This window comes from Chroicocephalus ridibundus, chromosome 17 (genome assembly GCF_963924245.1).
Source record: "Chroicocephalus ridibundus chromosome 17, bChrRid1.1, whole genome shotgun sequence".
Lineage (NCBI taxonomy): Eukaryota > Metazoa > Chordata > Aves > Charadriiformes > Laridae > Chroicocephalus > Chroicocephalus ridibundus.
The window spans coordinates 8,471,067-8,488,066 of record NC_086300.1 but is presented as its reverse complement, the minus strand read 5'-3'; the positions used below and the strand labels follow the sequence as shown (position 1 = coordinate 8,488,066).

The following is a 17,000-nucleotide window of genomic DNA, read 5'->3' as shown; positions in this document are numbered from 1 at the left end:
TGTGTGCACACACCTCCTTATAACTGCACAGGAACGAGTTGCTCTTTGGGTGTGTGTAAGCTGACGTGTGTGGTTGTGCTCATGTGTGTGAGTTTGTGTGTGCACTGAAGGGGAAATTCAACTTGTAACTGCTCAGCAGTGGTAATTTGTGACCAAGGAATGACCTGCCACAGAGGGCACAAAGGCCCAAATGCAGCAGGGGATAAAGTGGCTGGCAGCAGGAATGCAGAGACAGAAGGACTCTCTGGAAGGGAGAGCAGTTTCCCTTGGTGATGAGAAACAGCTGCAGCATTGTCTTGTAGCAACCCTGGACTGGGAATGCTGAATGGCCACCTTTGGGCAGCAGAGCTGGTGCTGGGGGTGTAGAATAATTACTAAATTGCCTAAAAATACAAAAGTACAGCATTGTTCACACATTAAGGAAAAGTATAAAATTAAGAGGCTTCTGGGGTAGAAAACAGCTGCAGCTGGCATGAAGAATACAACATCTGTGGTCCCCTGATAAGGATGCTTGTGAAGTTACATGAGGCATGGGGCGGGATGCAATTATTCCGCGGCTTTACTTTATGATGTATAGCAGATATGGGAATGGGATGATAGCATGAAACAGATAAGCTGCCAATTAGCTGCCCGCTCAATACTCGGAGCCAACATTTTGTCAAATTTTAATGAAATCCTGTCCTTTGTGCGAACTTTGCTCATTATAATGTCATTATAATACCAAAACACACCTCCATCCCGAAGGCTACCTACCTCCAAGGTGCGACCACTCCTCCTTGAGTCTGCGCCCTGAATTTCTCGTAAACTATACCTTTAACTGTGAGGTGAGAGAATTTTACACCAATCATAATAAAAGTATGTACGACTAAAGTCACTCAAACTCCACCTTGAAGATAACAAATAGTATAAAAACAGTCCAAGAGAGGGGGGATACCCAGGGAAGACACCATCATAAAGAATTACATCACTGACTTCCGGGATCAGTTGACGGGCTGAGCCTCTCTTCCCCTCCATAGGGACACCTTTGGGTAAGACTTAGATTATACCGAGTGCTTTCTTGGGAAATTTAGCAATTTCTCTAGAGACTGTCTTTCCTACATTTATAGCCAGGCTGTATCGTTTATAACTTTGTCACGCGATATGTATATGTAACAACACTTTCATTTGCATGTGCTTTGCAGACAGTGTATTTATCACTGGCAATCCTAAAAACATATATATCTGTTGTTTAAATAAACTGCACTTTTTAAATAGATAGTTGTTTCGGTTTCTCACAGAACATGACCAAAGACTTGAGAGTGGCCATGCTAGTTCATGAGCACGACTAGACTGAAGGTGCAGTCCACTATTAGTGTATCCATAACAAGTTTAACACATATTAAACGCGATTGGACTAATAGTGCTGCATTAGGCATCACTCAGAATTTAAACTTAGCCGCACATAGCCTCCCACCTCGGTGAGGAGTGTTGGAATGCAAGGGGGTTTATCTTCTGCCAAAACCGCTTTGCCCCTTTCGCAGAACAGGGGGACAGACCCATCGCCAGGCTGAGGTGTGCCTTGCACCATTCACAGGATTGGTGCTGCTGCCAGTGTATGTAAGGAATCGGCTTCTGACATATATTTGCAGATTCCTTGTATAGAACTGCTTATGGTTGTAGGACTCTGGCCAATAGATTGATCATTTGGTGGTTGGTTGGTTGGTCTGGGTTTTTTTTGGTTTTTTTTTAAAATCTAAGCATAAGCATGTGTTTCATTTGCCTCAAATGGTACAATAAAATTTCCCCAACAGTACACATATCAAGGTGTGTGCATGCCTGTGAGTGTGCATGCCTTGCTGTGTGTATGGGTGTGCATGTGTGTGCACCTGTGAGGCTATGTCAGAGGTCCTGATGAAATCAAGGTACACCCTAGGTAGTGCCCCTCCCCTTCCCACAGTGCCTGTCACCTCCTCATGGAAAGCAAGGAGGTTGGTGAGGCATCATTTGTCCTCGGTAAGACCATGTCAGCTGCTCCCAATCCCCTTCTTGCCTTTCATGGGTTTAGAAAGGGCTCCTGAGAGTATTGTCTCCATCTTCCTTCCAGGGACTGAGTAGAGGCTGTCTGGTTCACTCCTTGAACACCCTTGGATGCATCCCAAGTGATCCCATGAACTTGTGTTTGTCCATATGGTAGTAAAAGATCCTTAATTCCTTATTCTTCTACTGTGGGTGCTGCTTCATTCCCATAGAGTCTGTGGGGATGTGCAGGGATCTGGTCGGCCTGAGGAGAAGCCATACCAGTAAAAGCCGAGGAGAAATAGACACCCAGTATGTCAACCTTTTCCCTGTCATTTGTCACCAGGTTGCCATCCTCACCGAGCAAGAAGCCCACATATACTTAGCTTTCCAAGCACCCCCATCCCATGGTGAAACCCCATGTCCAAGGTACTCGAGGACAGATGGATAGCAGACAGAAAGCTTCTGTGTGGGTGGAAGGACTGAAGCTGGGCACATTACTCTCACTCAGCTGCATCTCCCCTTCCCACCAAGTGCAGATCAGTCTCCCCTCAACCACACTGATGCCTTGGACACAGGACTTGCAGAAGATGCAAGTCCAACACCTGTGTTGTGATCCTGGGCAGTGTAGACAGCTTCTCTTTGAGTGAGAGTCTTCTCAACTAACTCTGGATGCATAAAGACCTGTATAAGTGTGTGTATGTGTGTGTGTTGTCTAGTCTACCAGCTGTCTTGTCCACCTTGTCAACAGAAGAAAAACTGGTGTTTGGAAGGCATGGATTGCCTGCTGTGTATGAAACAGGATAAACTGAGGCTTGGCAGTGCCTGTTTCTCTCTGCCCATTGAGCTAGCGACCTTCCTTGTCTGCGTAACTGGCCTGCTGGCCTCCCGTGTGTGTTACCCTCTTCTCCTATGTGTACACCACCTTTCCATGCTCAGAAACATGTCAGCCCATGGTCAAAAAAAGGTGTTCTCCACTTCCTCCACCCACCTCAGTGTTGTCACAATCTGGTGTGGCTCCACCATGTTCCTGTGCGTCAAGCCATCAGCCTAGAACTCCCTGGATTTGAACAAACTCATGAACACCTTTCACACAGCTGTAACTCCTTTGTTGAGCCCCTTCATTTACACACTCAGGAACAAAGATGTGAAGCAAGCTCTGTGGTGGGCCTTCCAGAGCAAGTGAAGTGGCTTTTCAAAGGGCCTCAGTGGGAGCAAAGAGGTTCATCCCCTCCCTCCCATGGTTTCCACCCTGCAGAAGGTCCTCACCAAAGTGTAACTGCACCTGGGCATCACAGGTAGTGAGAAGCCACCAGTTCCCCACTGAGCCCATCTCACTCACCTCACAGCCACCTTAGGTTGGGCTGCACCTGAATTTGAATCCTCCCACCTCCCTCTGTTCCCTCCTGGGTAAACTCAGAATTCCTCCCAGTGCTCTAAAGACCACCACTTGGAAAGGCTCACAAATCCCATCCAGAAGCAGCTCTCCAACAGAACACTGGAAGAGTTGTCCTCCCACAGGTTTGAATTCCAGCTTGCCAAGGGCTTCATTTTGTCAGGGATTCACCTGTGCCCCCGAAATTATTCCCAGTAGCTGGCTCACTGCTTTAGGAAATGGGCATGTATTTCTCAGTTTAGTTTGACATTTTCTGGAAGGATTTATGTCCCAATCCCTTGGCTGTTTCAGAGAATCATGCTCTGGTTCAACAGAAAATTTGGCAATGTCTGGTATCTCTACCTATAGCCATTATTCCTAACAGAAGTCAGTCAACAAAATTTACACTCCCTCTCCTTCCCTCAATCTTAAGGTATTTTTAAATATTTAATTAAAAATATGCAAATCACTATGCTTCATGCTAGATGTGGCAGGACATTTCCACATCTGAAACTCCACATCAGTTTTTAACAGTCCATCGTGCCACTCATTTTGGGCTTTGTTGTGGAAACACTTCAATGAGATTGGCAAAGTCCCCAAACTGCAGAACTGTGAAAGGCTGGCTGGGCAGCAACTCTCTCCTCACACTCATTGGGAGGATGTCAGCACTTCCAAAGGGCACTTGCTTTTCCCCCTTCCAATTTTCATTTGAGGCATCATGTTCTCAAAGCTCTTCTTTCTGCACAAGGACACTGAAGGGAGTCCATGTGACCACTTCAGAAGGAGGAGGCATCAAGATGGCAGACACACCCTAAAGATCAGCGTGGGACTGATTTCACCTGAGTGTAGAGCTCTTCATTGAGATGATTGAATCCATACTGAACATCTGCGCCTCCCTTGTGGAAGCAGTGGTGCTTCTGGAGGTGATCTTCCTGTGTCCACCTGTCCTGGGCACTTGGCTCCTAGACTTGCAGCCAGACCCAGGCACCAGTGCCAAGGACAGGCTGATGCCCGCCCTTGTCAGCTGTGCTCTCTTTCTCAGGGGCACTTGGGAAAATCCCTGCGACAGCCCACTGAGGCTGGAGAAAGAACCTGAGCATGGGTGTGTCCTCAAGTAGCCATCACTGTTTGTCATTCCTTGCTTTTGGGGGAGAACTGTCTCTGTGGAGTGTTGAAGCACTCTGCAGCCCTGGAGAGCAATCAAAAGCAGGACCTGAAGTGTCCAAGGGACCTGAGACACAAAGGAGTGCGAACCCCGAAGGCTGCTGTCAATTCCCCATCAACACTGCCTAAAGCCCTCTAAGATAAATAGGGGCATTCAAAGCCTGCAACAGGGCTGGCAGAGCAGACCCACATCACTTGGGAGAGGCAGGCCATCCTGCAGCAGCACTAGGACAACTACAATCTAGCCTAGGCTTTCTCAGGTGAAGTGGATGATGCTTCATGAGCAACCATTGCATTCCCTATGGGAGCAAATGAGATCACTGTGATGTGGTTAAAAGTTGTTGGAGAGAAAAACCAGCATGGGCTCGGGGACATAGGGGTTCCTCCCAGTTGGTCACTGGTGGTTTTCCTGAGAAGGAAAAGAGACATGAAAAAGAGTGGGACCACTCTCTGGCAGTGGATAGGTGCAGGAAGGGTTTAACCAGAGAATCTTGTTCAGCATCTGGCTGATGGGTCTTTTACACTTGATGATGCCTACATATGGGGCAAGGAAGGGCTCTTCCCTTCTGGGGCTACTATGGCCATGTGGCAAAACCATAAGAGCAGTTGTGCCTCCTACCACAAGCTTTGTTCTCCAGCTGTGGCCATCAGTGGAGCCACAGGGAAAGGGAAGAAGCACACAAGCTGATAGGTTACTTGCCCTGAGGACTCACGCCACTGTACCAGCTATTCTAAGCAGAGGGCATTTACAAGCCTGGTTTGGAGTCTTTATGGTTTAGCCTCCAATGGTCCTGCCCAAGTCAGGTTTCTTGGGTTCTATTCATCACCAAAGACCCTGGATCTAGACACAGCTGTAAAAGTCACATTGGCATGTGCTTCACAGCAGCACAGGCTGGGGAGGCAGAGGCCCACCCTCACCACTGCCCCAGGTGCCACTGCTGGGCAGGCTGAGCTCAGAGCTCCATGCAAGCAGTGGCAGGGAGGGAACTGCTCCTCAGAGCACACCCACGTTTCTGTGCACTGCTGCCAGCTGTGGGCACCAGTGTGGGCTCAGTGCACAGAAATAGGCAGCGCTGTCCTGGAGCTCGGTGTCTCGCACATGCAGAAGCACCTGGGAGTCCTTTGCAGACAGTGTGGAGGAGAACCTCCCTGATGCCTCGTGAGCTCTGTACTTGCTTACTTGTAGCAGCATCTGAAGGGACTGGGTCTGGTGCTGCTGGTACCAGAAGATGTAGGGATTGGAATCGCTGGTGGAGAAATTGCAGTGCAGCGTTGCCTTGCGTCCCGCCTGGATGGTCATTTCTGCTGGGAACTGGAGCACAGAGTCCTTTTGGGCATGACCTGTAAAGCCAGAAAAGGCTTTCAGCTTTGCTTGCCAATGGACCTGTCCATCTACCACTTCATCAGCTTGCTCACTGTCCCCACTGTCCATCTCACTTTTCTAGCCTCAGAAATGATGAGCTGTTTGTCCCTGTTTGTTCTGCAGCTTCTCGTTTATAGCCATCCCTACAGAGATTGGTAGCATTGTATCCAATACAAACAGCAGAGAAGCTGCTCTATGCCACGTTGGTCCATTCCCCAGCACCTTTCCCTCTTTTCAGGCTTAATATGTATTAGCAGCACATTCAGGAATGCTGAGCAGCTGCAAAGTTCAGGTGAGGTCTTGTTCCTCCTTTGATGCCCATTACTCCTGACATCTCCCAGATTATTTGCTGTACCCATATGCAGCCCCTGATCTCCCTACGGATACATTCCCAGGTATCCCAGGCAGTCAGCACTCACATCCCCTCCCTTCCACCACCAGATGCACAAACTCTTGCCTCAATCTCCCCAGCCTGAAAGTCACATCTCACCAAAGTCAGCTAGTCCCACCAGGGCTGACAGGAAAATCAGGACCATGTCACGCTCTCCCTTCACGGGGTGCCCAGGGACCTGCGAGCATGAGGGACCCGAGGCTTGCACCTTCACCTCTTCTTCTACCTCTGCCCGATCAAAGAGGCCTCCAAACCACAGCCCAGAGGGTGGAGCAAAACTCTCTCCCTGCTGCTCCAGCCAGGCCTCTTTGGGCCTGTCCCCCGACCTCTACCACAAGGCAGCCCTCTAGAGACATAAAAGAATCATGGTTTAAGTAGTGGCCATCTAAAGAACAAAGATCCCTTGAGAACTTCTCCTGACACCCACCACCTAGCCAGCTGCACAGGCCTGCACCCAGCTCTGCAGGAGAGGGAGAAGGCACCCCTGCACCCACCCATGTCCACCCTGTCCCTGGGACTGTCTGGATGGAGAGAGGACCAGGCACACTCTGAAGTGCCTGGACCCAGGTGTCACACACTCTTTCCCTTCTCCTCTGCCCATAGAGGAGGAACCTGAAGAGAAACATCTCTCTGAAGAGCATCTGCTCCAGAAACCAGCTGCACAGGGACAGACACACTGCCTCACTCTGGCAGGGGGAGGACATGGCAACCCAGCTCTCTGTTGTGCAGGCAGTCCTTCTATGTCCCTTCTCCTACCCACATTACCCACAGCCTTCAGACGCTTCTCCCACCCTGGGCCCCAGAACCTCAATACCCAGGCAAGCAAAAGGCCTACTTGATTTTCATGTCTTCTGGTGTCTGCTGCCTGGAGCAGGGCTCCTCTGCCTCTTCTCACCCAGGGCCTTTCTCATACAGTTGGCAGGGACTGCAGGAAGCACATTCTTGGCACACCAGCCCCCATTCACAACCACACTCCCACAAGGCCTTTACTGTCCTGTTGTTCAGTCGAGGCCATGGCAGAAGGACAGTGGGCTGCCGTCTGCTCTCCAATGACTGCAAACCTGCCAGGAGTTCCCTTGGAATACAACTATGGCTGCCAATACAGGCCCCAGCTGAGGCAGGGAAGAGGCCTGACCCTTTCCTCTCTGCCCCTGAAGCCTCTGAACATGGACTGTCCCAGCTCTTTCAGCTCCTACAGCCACACAGGCCTCACTGGGGAACGGCTGGGCCCAGGACCCCATGTCCAGAGGCCCCTTTCCAGGTCTCCCCATAGACCTTCAGCCCCAATGGGCAACTTAGCACATCTCTTTTGGGGCTCCATCCTGAGTCTGACCTTGAGTCTCAGATGTGTCTTTCAGCCAGTGCCCTGCTCAGGCTTCTCTCCTGTCTCCTGGACTTCCCTTCAACACCAAAGGCTCTCAGTCTGAGGTTAAGGGGAATCCTGTACCCCAAGCTCTATGTTCTGATCACCAGGCACTGCAGGAGACACTTGAAGGTGTCTGTGACAATCAGTATCTCCTTCTCAAGTTGGTGCCGATGTAGAACTGCAGGCTCCACAGGATGCCTGTGCAACACCAGCAGGAGCACCCCAGAAGCAGAGTGTGGAGCTGGAGGATTCAAGTTGTAAGTGTGTAGCTGAGCGGATTGACAAAGTTGCCACTTGTGGTTGTGCTGTCAAAGCAAGGGCTTGTGTTGGCACTGTACCAATTGGGTCTTTCTGTTCTAAGAGAGCCTGGCGACATGAGTGGGGTGGAAGAGATCCCCAGCCCCTGCCCGTGGAGCAGCAGCAGTGGGCGGTCCGTGCGGCAGGAGCGAGGGCTGGGCGGCTGCCCGTGGGCAGGAGGATCTCTGCCGCCCACCGCCCTGTGCGGAGCAGAAGGACGGTGCTCCTGGCCGGGCGCCAGCGGGGCCGGCGGCTGCCATCGCTCCTTGCCGGGCCCCGCCGGACACGGCCAGCGCTCCCGGCGCCATTCCTGCCCCGGCGGCGGCGGCAGTGTGGCGGGGGATTTCTGTGTGCGTCCCGCTGGGAGTGCGGGGTTGCCGGGGCCGGGGCCGGTGGGGCGGGGGAAGCGGCCCGGGGCGCGGGGCCAGTTGTGGCCCGTTGGGGCGAGGCGGCCCCGGCGGGCGGAGCGGCAGCGCCCCCTGGCGGGTCCGTCCGGGGCTGTCCCCCCGACCCCGACACACACGCCCGGCCCCGCCCGCGCCGGTTCCTGCCCGGCCGCAGCCCCGGCTCCTCTCCCCGTGTCTCCCAGGGCGCAGTAATACACCGCCGCGTCCCCGCGCCGGGGCCGGGCGAGCCACAGGGCGCTGGAGCGGCGGTCTGCCGACACCCACAGCCGCCCCGGCGGGTCCCGCAGCTCTTTGGAGTCTTTGTGAGTGCTCAGGAGGAAAGCGGGGCCTCGTCCCGGGAGCTGGCGGTACCAGTAGATGAACTCCGTGGTTCGGATACTGGGGTGCGAGCAAGTGAGGTTGATTTCGGTGCCCTCGGTGGTCTCTGCTGACGGCTCCTGCAGCACCTGGGCTCTGCCCACAGCCACTGCCGAGAAAGAGAAGGAAAGGCTAAAAATCAAGAATGGTCGCCCAGCTCTGATGGCTCTTTTCCCCAAGAAATCACTACAAAGAGTGGCAGTGTCACAGAGACAGACTGGCACAACTGGGGACAGGGAGCTCATCAACAGGGATGGAGAGTGATCCTGGCATGTGTGGAACAAGGGGAGCAGTCTGGGAGGGAAATTGCAAACGATGCCTGGAGAGACAGAAGGAAAGTCAGGTGCATGGATGGATGGATGAATGATGAGAGGCAGAAGGACAGGAAAGGTGAGTGTGTTACAGTGAAGGATGGAGGGATGAATTCAGAAGTATAAAAGGTGAATGCACAGGGGGATGAGTGGATGTATGGCACGATGCAGAAAGCAACCTTGTGCCTACATATATGAGGGAAGCAGAGGGTAAGAAGAGAAAGGGACCTCAGGGAGCAGGAAGAGGGGTTAGGGATGGTAGTTGCATGGAGAGATGGGTCAGAAAATCAGTGAGGGAAGAGAGGAAGAGTAGAGAGGTAGAGGGGTTCTTAGAGTGAAGGAGAGAGGGCTATATTGAGGGTAATAAGTACTGTTGAATGCACAGGGGAGTGAGAGGGTGCATGAAAAATCAGGCGTGCATGCAAGGAGGCTTGTACCAATAGAGGTGTTGAAGAAAGAGGGAGAAGAAGAATAGGAAGACTCGGAGGGTTTTTAAAGGGGCACAAAAGATGTCAGACGCAGGAGGGGGAAGGAGAGGCTGAAGAAGGAGAGGGAAGAGTTGGTGCTGGGCTCTCCAGAGAACCTGCCGGTCACAACCCTGGCCCCATCCACCGTCACCAGCCCCACGCACCCAGCAGCAGCACAGCCAGCCCCGCCAGCCCTGCGCCCCGGCACCGCCGCATCCCGCTGCTCCGCCGCCCGCGCCTCGCTGCCCCCCGCCAGCCCCGGCTCTCTGCTCCGGCCGCGCCGCCTCCTCTCCGCCACCTCCTCTCCTCTCCTGCGCCGCCGCCAGCTCCGCCCCGGATCTCGGCCCTGCGCCGGCGCCGCTCGGGGGCTCGCCCGAGCTCAGAGCGCTCTGGGACTCCGCACGGGTACCACTTTGCCCAGCTGGGAAATGGACTCTCCCCGTCCTCCAGCAAGAAGAAGCCTGCACAGCGCCAGCTGCAGCCTGGCACAGTAGCGGGGCCTTGGCACAGCAGATGGTCCAGCTTCCCATATGAAATCCTACAGATTTCTCCCTATGCTAGGTGATGTCCATTGATGCTACTCAGTCACTTAGCACTTCCAGTGTCTTCGTCCTTTGTCTCTTTTCTCGCTGATCAAGCAGTTGTAGAAAGCAAGGAGGTCTCCCCTGAGCCTTCGCTTTTCCGAGATGGTCAGGCCCAGTTCTCTCAGGCTCTCCTCGCACGTCATGTTTGCCCGCCCCCTATCTACTTTTGTGGTCTTTGTTGGACGTGCTTCAGTAGGTCAATATCCTTCTTGGACGAGGGCACCTCAGCCTGGAGGCAGTGCTCCAGATGTGGTCTCACATGGGCCAGAGGGGCAGGGTCACCTTCCTGGACCTGTGGGCTAAGCTTTGACTAATCCAGCTTAGGATGCACTTGACCTTTGCTGCAAGGGCACACTGTGGTCTTACGTTCAGCTTGCTGTCCTTATACCCCACATCCTTTTCTGTGGATCTGCTTCCTAGGCAGCCAGCTCCCAGCTTACGTGAGTGCATGGGCTGGTTCCTCCATCAGATACAAAACATTGCCCTTGCACTTTTTGGCCTTCATGAGGCTCCAGTCAGCCCATTTCTCCATAGGCACAACTCTTTGAGCCTGGTAGTCCAGCCAATTTTCCACCCATTTTATCATCCTCTTAATGAACCCATTCATCTCCAATTTGGTCATAAAGAAGAATGGGAGAGGGTATCAAAGTTCCTTCTGAACTCCAGGTACCCATATCCCCTGCCCTTGCCCTCTCCACAGTGCCTGTTACCTCCTGAGAAAGCAATGCACTTGGCCCTTGGCTTCATGTTCTTTTCATTCAGTACCTGTTTGGGACACACTCTCAGGCCTTGCCTGACACAGCACCAGGCCAATGAGCTGAACAACTCCGTTGGGCCTTAGCTTGGGCATGAGAGGGGCCCTGTGTCCTAACCCAGATATCCCTGACACGGTATTGGAAGCAGATCCACTCAGGGATGGCCAGCACATGGTGGGGAGGATATCTCGGTGTTCACCTTGCCTAGAAAGCAATCCCCATCCTTTGAACTCTCTAGCACTGGGGAGAGCAGCTGTGTCCTGGCCTGGAGAGGCAGGGAGAGGGGACTGCCAGCCATGCTGAGGTACTCCTGATATTGTCACACTCAATTGAACTAAGGATCCCAAGTGGAGTGGAACCATCGTTGTTGTGGTGTGAAATGGGCAGCAGCAGAGTGTCAGCTGTGAAGAGGCAGAAGAAGGAGATCTCAGAAGGCAGGGGCTGCATTTCAGTGCCTCTTCCCTGGACGCATCTCCAGCAGGCTGGTGCCATCACCGCTCAGCTGCACTCAGGCTCCTTCTAATCCTGGGAACCTGCTGCTCTGTGGTGCTCATGGAGAGAGCAGGGGAGATTGTCCTCACTATGACCTGCACATTCCCTCCTGAGGAGGGACAACAAGGACATACACACACACTCACACAGGCTTATGCACACTGGTGTGGAATCATAAACAAATTTGTGCTCTCGTATCCATTCACAAAAAGCTGGCTGCACTCAAAAGCACACAAGATGGAAACACATAAAAATGCACTGTGGGCTCTGCTGAGGACATCTGGGGACAACCACAGCAAGGCTAGGGCATTCTGGGGTAGTACAAGGCCCCTGGCATGCCCATGGTGTCTTTGATGTACTCACAGACTGCAAGGACAGTCAAAACTGGCCAGTTTCCTGGGGGCAGTGTGAGGCAGGATGTTGTCATAACCTAGCAGCGCAACGCACACAGCCGGGAAGGCAACATCAAGTGACCGTTGGGGTGAGCTGAGGAGGGAGGGCAAGAGAAGGATGTGGCACTTCCTCATGCACAGGAGCCCATGGGTGTCTAGGTGAGGACGGCTGGAGCTTCTTTCTCAGAACGACACTTCAAACAGCCCCAACAGAGTGGCCTATGTTGAGGCGTCTTTCCTGCCCTGGAACCATACAGCACTTGAGCTGACTCTTCTGTCCACACTGCTGCATTCCTGCCCTGGAAATCCTGGGGCCTTTCATCCCACTGATCACAGGAATTCTTCACTGGGGAATGGGCATGGAAGAACTCTGGAAATGAAAAGGCAGCCAAAGCACAGCCAATATCATTAGCTGTGATGGTTTGCATTCAAGATGAGCTTGTGCAAAAATTGTTACCTCTGCAAAGGGTGCCTCTGGTGCTGCGGCAATGAAGGACAGGTATAAAAGCCAGCCCAAGTCCCTGCTCTCTCATCCACTTCTCTGACCTCCTACTCCTTGGGAACCAGGTGAGTCTGCAGCTCCTTCTTCTTTTCCTAAGTGAGGTCTCTCCTTGATGGACATCTCAGCTGATATTCTCTGTGGCCTGTGCTGGGGCTTGGATGTTCTTGTCAGAGGGGCGAGCGTCTGCTTAGCGAGAGGCTGGGACATGGCAGAGGGATCTTTTGGTTTATGCACTAGGGAAGATACAGGCTGCTTTCTGTAGGGCGATAAGGACCATGGGGCTCTGGGCTGAGCTTTGAGCTCCCCACTCAGTAGTGGCCTTAGATTCTTTGTGACGGGGAAACAAGGCTGCTTCTCATTCACCCTTGTGCTCTTCACTATCCGTATCCTCTCTCCCAGGTGCACCTCCAAACCCTTATAGAATGTCCTGCTACAACCAGTGCCTGCCCTGCCGGCCCTGTGGCCCAACCCCACTGGCCAACAGCTGCAACGAGCCCTGTGTCAGGCAGTGCCAGAATTCCTGCGTTGTCATTGAGCCTCCTGCTGTGGTGGTGACCCTGCCAGGCCCCATCCTCAGCTCCTTCCCACAGAACACCGTTGTGGGATCCTCCACCTCTGCTGCTGTTGGCAGCATCCTCAGCTGTGATGGAGTGCCCATCACCTCTGGGTGCTGTGACCTCTCTGGCATTTCCAGCCGCTACTGTGGCAGAAGGTCCCTCCTCTGATAAATATGCTGGGAAAGACCCAGGGAGATTCCCTGAGGAACTCAGAACATCATGCTGGGCAAAGGATCAGGATTTGGGATGTGTTTGCAGTGTAGCTGAACGGCTTTGTCCTTCTTTCATTTTCCTTGCTTCGTTCAATTCCCCTTGGCAGCAAGGTCCCACCAAGACGTGCCTGGTGGGGATCATCTTTCTCCTCTCTTTCTATGGGGCAGGCAGACAGACATCATGCGAAGACTTCTACATGGTCAAGCACAGCAGACTCTTGACTGCCTCCAGGGCCCCCTACACTCCTGTCCTTCATTTGGAATGACTTTCTTTTTGTCTTTGGACTCATTAAAGTTCCATTGCATTCAAGCTTGGCCTCCATGTAGTCCTTTCCTCTGTGGACACTGCCCAGGCTGCCAAAGGAGAAAGGTGTTGCTCTGGGGTGGAAGGGGGTGAGAGCACAAGGAGACCCGTCTCCATTCTCAGAGGAGTGGGAGGTTGGGACAGCCTGCAGTGGCTCCTCTCTTGAGCACCATTCCTTGGAGCTAAGGAAGATATTCTGAGTTGCTCTACTTCCAGTGAGCATCAGACCTTGCCTTGATCTGTGTCTCCCCACAAATGCCATGGAAGGCAGGAGGCCCTGAGGTGTCAGCATCCCCATGAGCTCTTGAGGAAGGGTGTCCCTCTTGCTATGGCCAGAACTGCTCTGGGGTTGTGCGGTGATGGGTGTGATGCTCCGGAACATGATTTGTTTTGCAGAATGTCTAGAGTGCTAATACAGGGAACAGCCCTTAGGATGGCCAGCCCTACAAAAATGATCCTGGAAAGGCAGGAAAAGGGCACAGGATCCATGTGGGTTTTACAGCTCCAATTAAGGGCACTGTAGCCAAAAGTTCTTTTCTTTCTTTTCTTTTTAATGGTGATTTAAACCATCTACTGACAGAACAGCGTCTGTTCTTTACACCTTTCTTACTCCCTTGCTGAACTCCTTGATTTACACTCCAAGAAATAAGGACGTGAAAGCTGCTGATACTTGTTCGTGTACAATACACTTCTGGCAGGGTCGTAGTTGTTGACAGTAGAAACGATGACAAGATCTGTTTCCTTTGACAAAAATGATCTGAAATCATGACTGACCAAAGCTGTGTAACCCTTCTGTGGATGAGATATGCACAGTGTCCTGTGCCCTGTCAAGGGGACAACACATTGTCCTGTGCTGTGGGAGTGACAGAGCACTGGCCTGGCTGGCCCAGGGAGGTTGCCAAGGCTCTTTCCTTAGAGATATTCAAAAGCCACCTAGACACCGTCCTGGGCAACTGGCTCTAGGTGCCCTTGCTTGAGCAGGGAGGTTGTACCAGATGACCTGCAGGGCTCCCTTCCAACCTCAGCCATTCTGTGATTCTCTCATTCTGTGACAGCAATTGATGTAGAGCAGTTCTGGGTTCCATCATCTGAAGGGCTGTCAGGTTATCTATACTGGTCCTTTCCTTCTTTCTAGTCTTAATGCTAACAAATAGCATTTTAAGGAATGCTGTGAAGAGGCTGAGTGCCTTTCTTACTGCGATCAGTCAGTGTCATTTCTGGTGGCCCAGCCTCAGTGTCTGCAACCTGTGGGGAGTCTGGCTGTCCCAGGTGTGCCACACTCCGATGATCCCATGAACTTGTGTATGTCCAAATTGTATTAAGAGCTCCTTAGTTCCATATTCTTCTACTGTGGGTGCTGCTACATTCCCAGAGAGTCTGTGGGGCTGTGATGAGTGTCCTCCCCAACACAGTAGAGTGAGGGGCAACGCCCGTCCCTGTGTGGGGAGCCTCTGTAGCAGCAGCTGCTGTTCATGGGGATGTTTCCCTTGAGATATTTCCTTTGTTTCCCACACCTCTGTACCCAGGGATTAAAGGACAGAAGGACCCTCTAGGGGAAGAGAGCAGTGCTCAGACACAATTTGATCATTTGTGACTGAGCAGATCCAGGACACTTGCTACCAAAAGTGCCAGTTCGTCACAGCAGATGAGCAGGAGGAACTGACCAGCTCCCACTAGAATGTTTAATGTCCCCAGCGAGAACAGGGGAATGAGGATGCATGGAGGCCCCATGCTGAGATCTGCCTACGTGAAGAAAAGGTACAGCATCTCTTTACATCAACTGCCATGGCCAATGTTCCAGAGGGAAATAACACAATGGAACCAGTTTTAAGGTGTCACCATCTTGAGACAAGACAAACTCAGTTGTTGTCGGGGAGGATGGATGTGCCTGTGGTTATTAGGAGTGGTGAAGACGAATAAATCGCTAATATGTACATGCAATGGCTCATGTGCGTGCTGCTTGTGTTTTACCAGACTTCCAATGCATTGGCTATAGGAAGACTGTGCTTCATTTAGTGTGGTATGGGACTATTTAAGACCATGGTTGCATAAATCAATGTGTGGAATGGACAGAAAACATTCCATCACAGGATCTTGTCCTGCAGACCCCTGGGTGTACAGGGGGAGCAGCGCTGCCAGGGGACACCTGAGGGCCCCTTCCCCCACCCTCAGCCTTGCACAGACACATCCCCTCCTTCCCCTGGGTTCTTGCACAGCCAAGGAAGCTCCCTGCACCACTGTGTCTTGCACAGCACAGAGGTACAAGGCACTGTCAGAGAGCCCGACTTCCTCCAGCTGCAGGAGGCTGTATTTCTCGGTGGTGTTCAGCACGGTGGTGAGACGGCCACTGGGCTTGCGGCCAGCTGCTACCTGATAGGAGACCAGCTGGGGACCTTGGCCTTTCCTCTGCTGGTACCAAAGCAAAGCATAAAAGCTGGAAGTCTGGTATGTGCAGGTTGTCTGGAAGGTGTCTCCCTGCTTCACTGTGACTTGTGCTTCTTGCTGGGTGACAGTGGTCTGTCCCATGGTGCCTGGAAGAAAGCGAAGGTCAGCAGCTCAGCAGGGGAAGAAAACCACCAGCACATGTGAAAAGCAAGCATAGAAGGCTCCCTGTCATCTGCCTTAGAGGAAAATCCTGAGGCCTGGGGACAGTCAGGTGGAGAGGAGTTTGAGTGGCAATGTGGAGCTCTGAGCTCAGTGTGGATCTTGAGAAGAGCTGTGCTGAGTCCCTGCTCCTCCTTGCTCCTCCTGCTCCTCCTCCCTGCTCCTGCTGCTACTACCCAGTAGTAGCCTAGTGTTTGCATGCTGGGACCAGCATCCTTCCATCATGTTGAGGCATCCATAGGGCTCTGTCAAAAAGATTCATCCTGCTTCCCCATCCCTCTCATCTCTGAGGGCTCCTAGTTCCCTGAGTATATACAATGGTGAGCTGAATGGTAGAAAGAGGGATCCCCGACTGAGTCAACAACCAGGGGAAAACTGGAAGCCATGGCAGACAAGCCATCCAGGAGGCAGAATGGGACACCCAGTTAATGTCAGTGGGATGAGAGCATACAAGTTCTGCTGATTTGCATTGGAAAGAAAAAATGTGAGAGTGCAGAGAGAGATGAGATCTCCTATGGTGAGAGCAGGTGGATCAGAAGAGAGAGGCAGAGAGAAAGGCATTGAAGGTGAGAGAAGAGCAGCAGAAGAGGTCTGAGGTATCTCTTCTCTCTCCTTTCAAACAGTAAGAGCGTCTTGAGAAAAATGGTGCAAAACCACAAATGTGAGCTGGTATTTCACAGTGTTTTCCTGTAATTCAAGAGTAGTTCTCTGCATGATCCTGATCAGGCTGGCAAGGGTTTCCTTGGGGGAAGAAGGATGCATTTATAGTAAGCCAGGACTTACCCAGCAGTTGCCCCAGGAAGGCCGTGAGGATGAGAGATCCAAGCTGCATGTCGACATCAACCCGCCTCTTTGTGGAGTGAGACAGAGTCAGAAAACCCCCTCCCAGCCCCGAGATAACAGAGCTGCCGGAAGCAACGTTGTTGGGGGAGCCAAGGAAGAAGCGGGGAAGAGCAGAGGTCTGTTCTTCCTGTGCCTCAGATGCTGCTTCTGAGTTTCTCCCTCCTCCAGCAGCAACACCTGTGGCTCCCTCAGCCAGTGGCATTCTCAGCATTTCCCCATGAAGAGCCCTTGGGGGCTCTGCGTGTCCCAGTGGTGGGGAGAG

The 17,000-nt window shown here is 52.5% G+C and overlaps 1 protein-coding gene and 3 gene segments (V, D, J or C); 1 reads left to right on the top strand and 3 right to left on the bottom strand.

Moving 5' to 3' along the window:
* Positions 1-3,181, top strand: part of LOC134524747 (olfactory receptor 6F1-like) — a 51,351-nt gene extending 48,170 nt beyond the window's left edge. The window contains 1 exon segment of the mRNA XM_063354910.1: positions 3,093-3,181. Within this exon segment, the coding sequence (XP_063210980.1) occupies positions 3,093-3,181 (89 nt within the window).
* A 2,347-nt stretch (positions 3,182-5,528) lies between these two features.
* LOC134524746 (T cell receptor alpha variable 38-2/delta variable 8-like) lies at positions 5,529-6,502 on the bottom strand. The segment is given in 2 exon segments: positions 5,529-5,875; positions 6,388-6,502. Coding segments are annotated over 2 exon segments (393 nt in total).
* A 1,241-nt stretch (positions 6,503-7,743) lies between these two features.
* On the bottom strand, positions 7,744-9,709 carry LOC134524745 (T cell receptor alpha variable 4-like). The segment is given in 3 exon segments: positions 7,744-7,923; positions 8,544-8,824; positions 9,658-9,709. Coding segments are annotated over 3 exon segments (513 nt in total).
* A 1,916-nt stretch (positions 9,710-11,625) lies between these two features.
* Positions 11,626-16,727, bottom strand: LOC134524744 (T cell receptor alpha variable 1-1-like). The segment is given in 4 exon segments: positions 11,626-11,690; positions 13,927-14,032; positions 15,527-15,822; positions 16,679-16,727. Coding segments are annotated over 4 exon segments (516 nt in total).
* Positions 16,728-17,000: the final 273 nt, after the last annotated feature.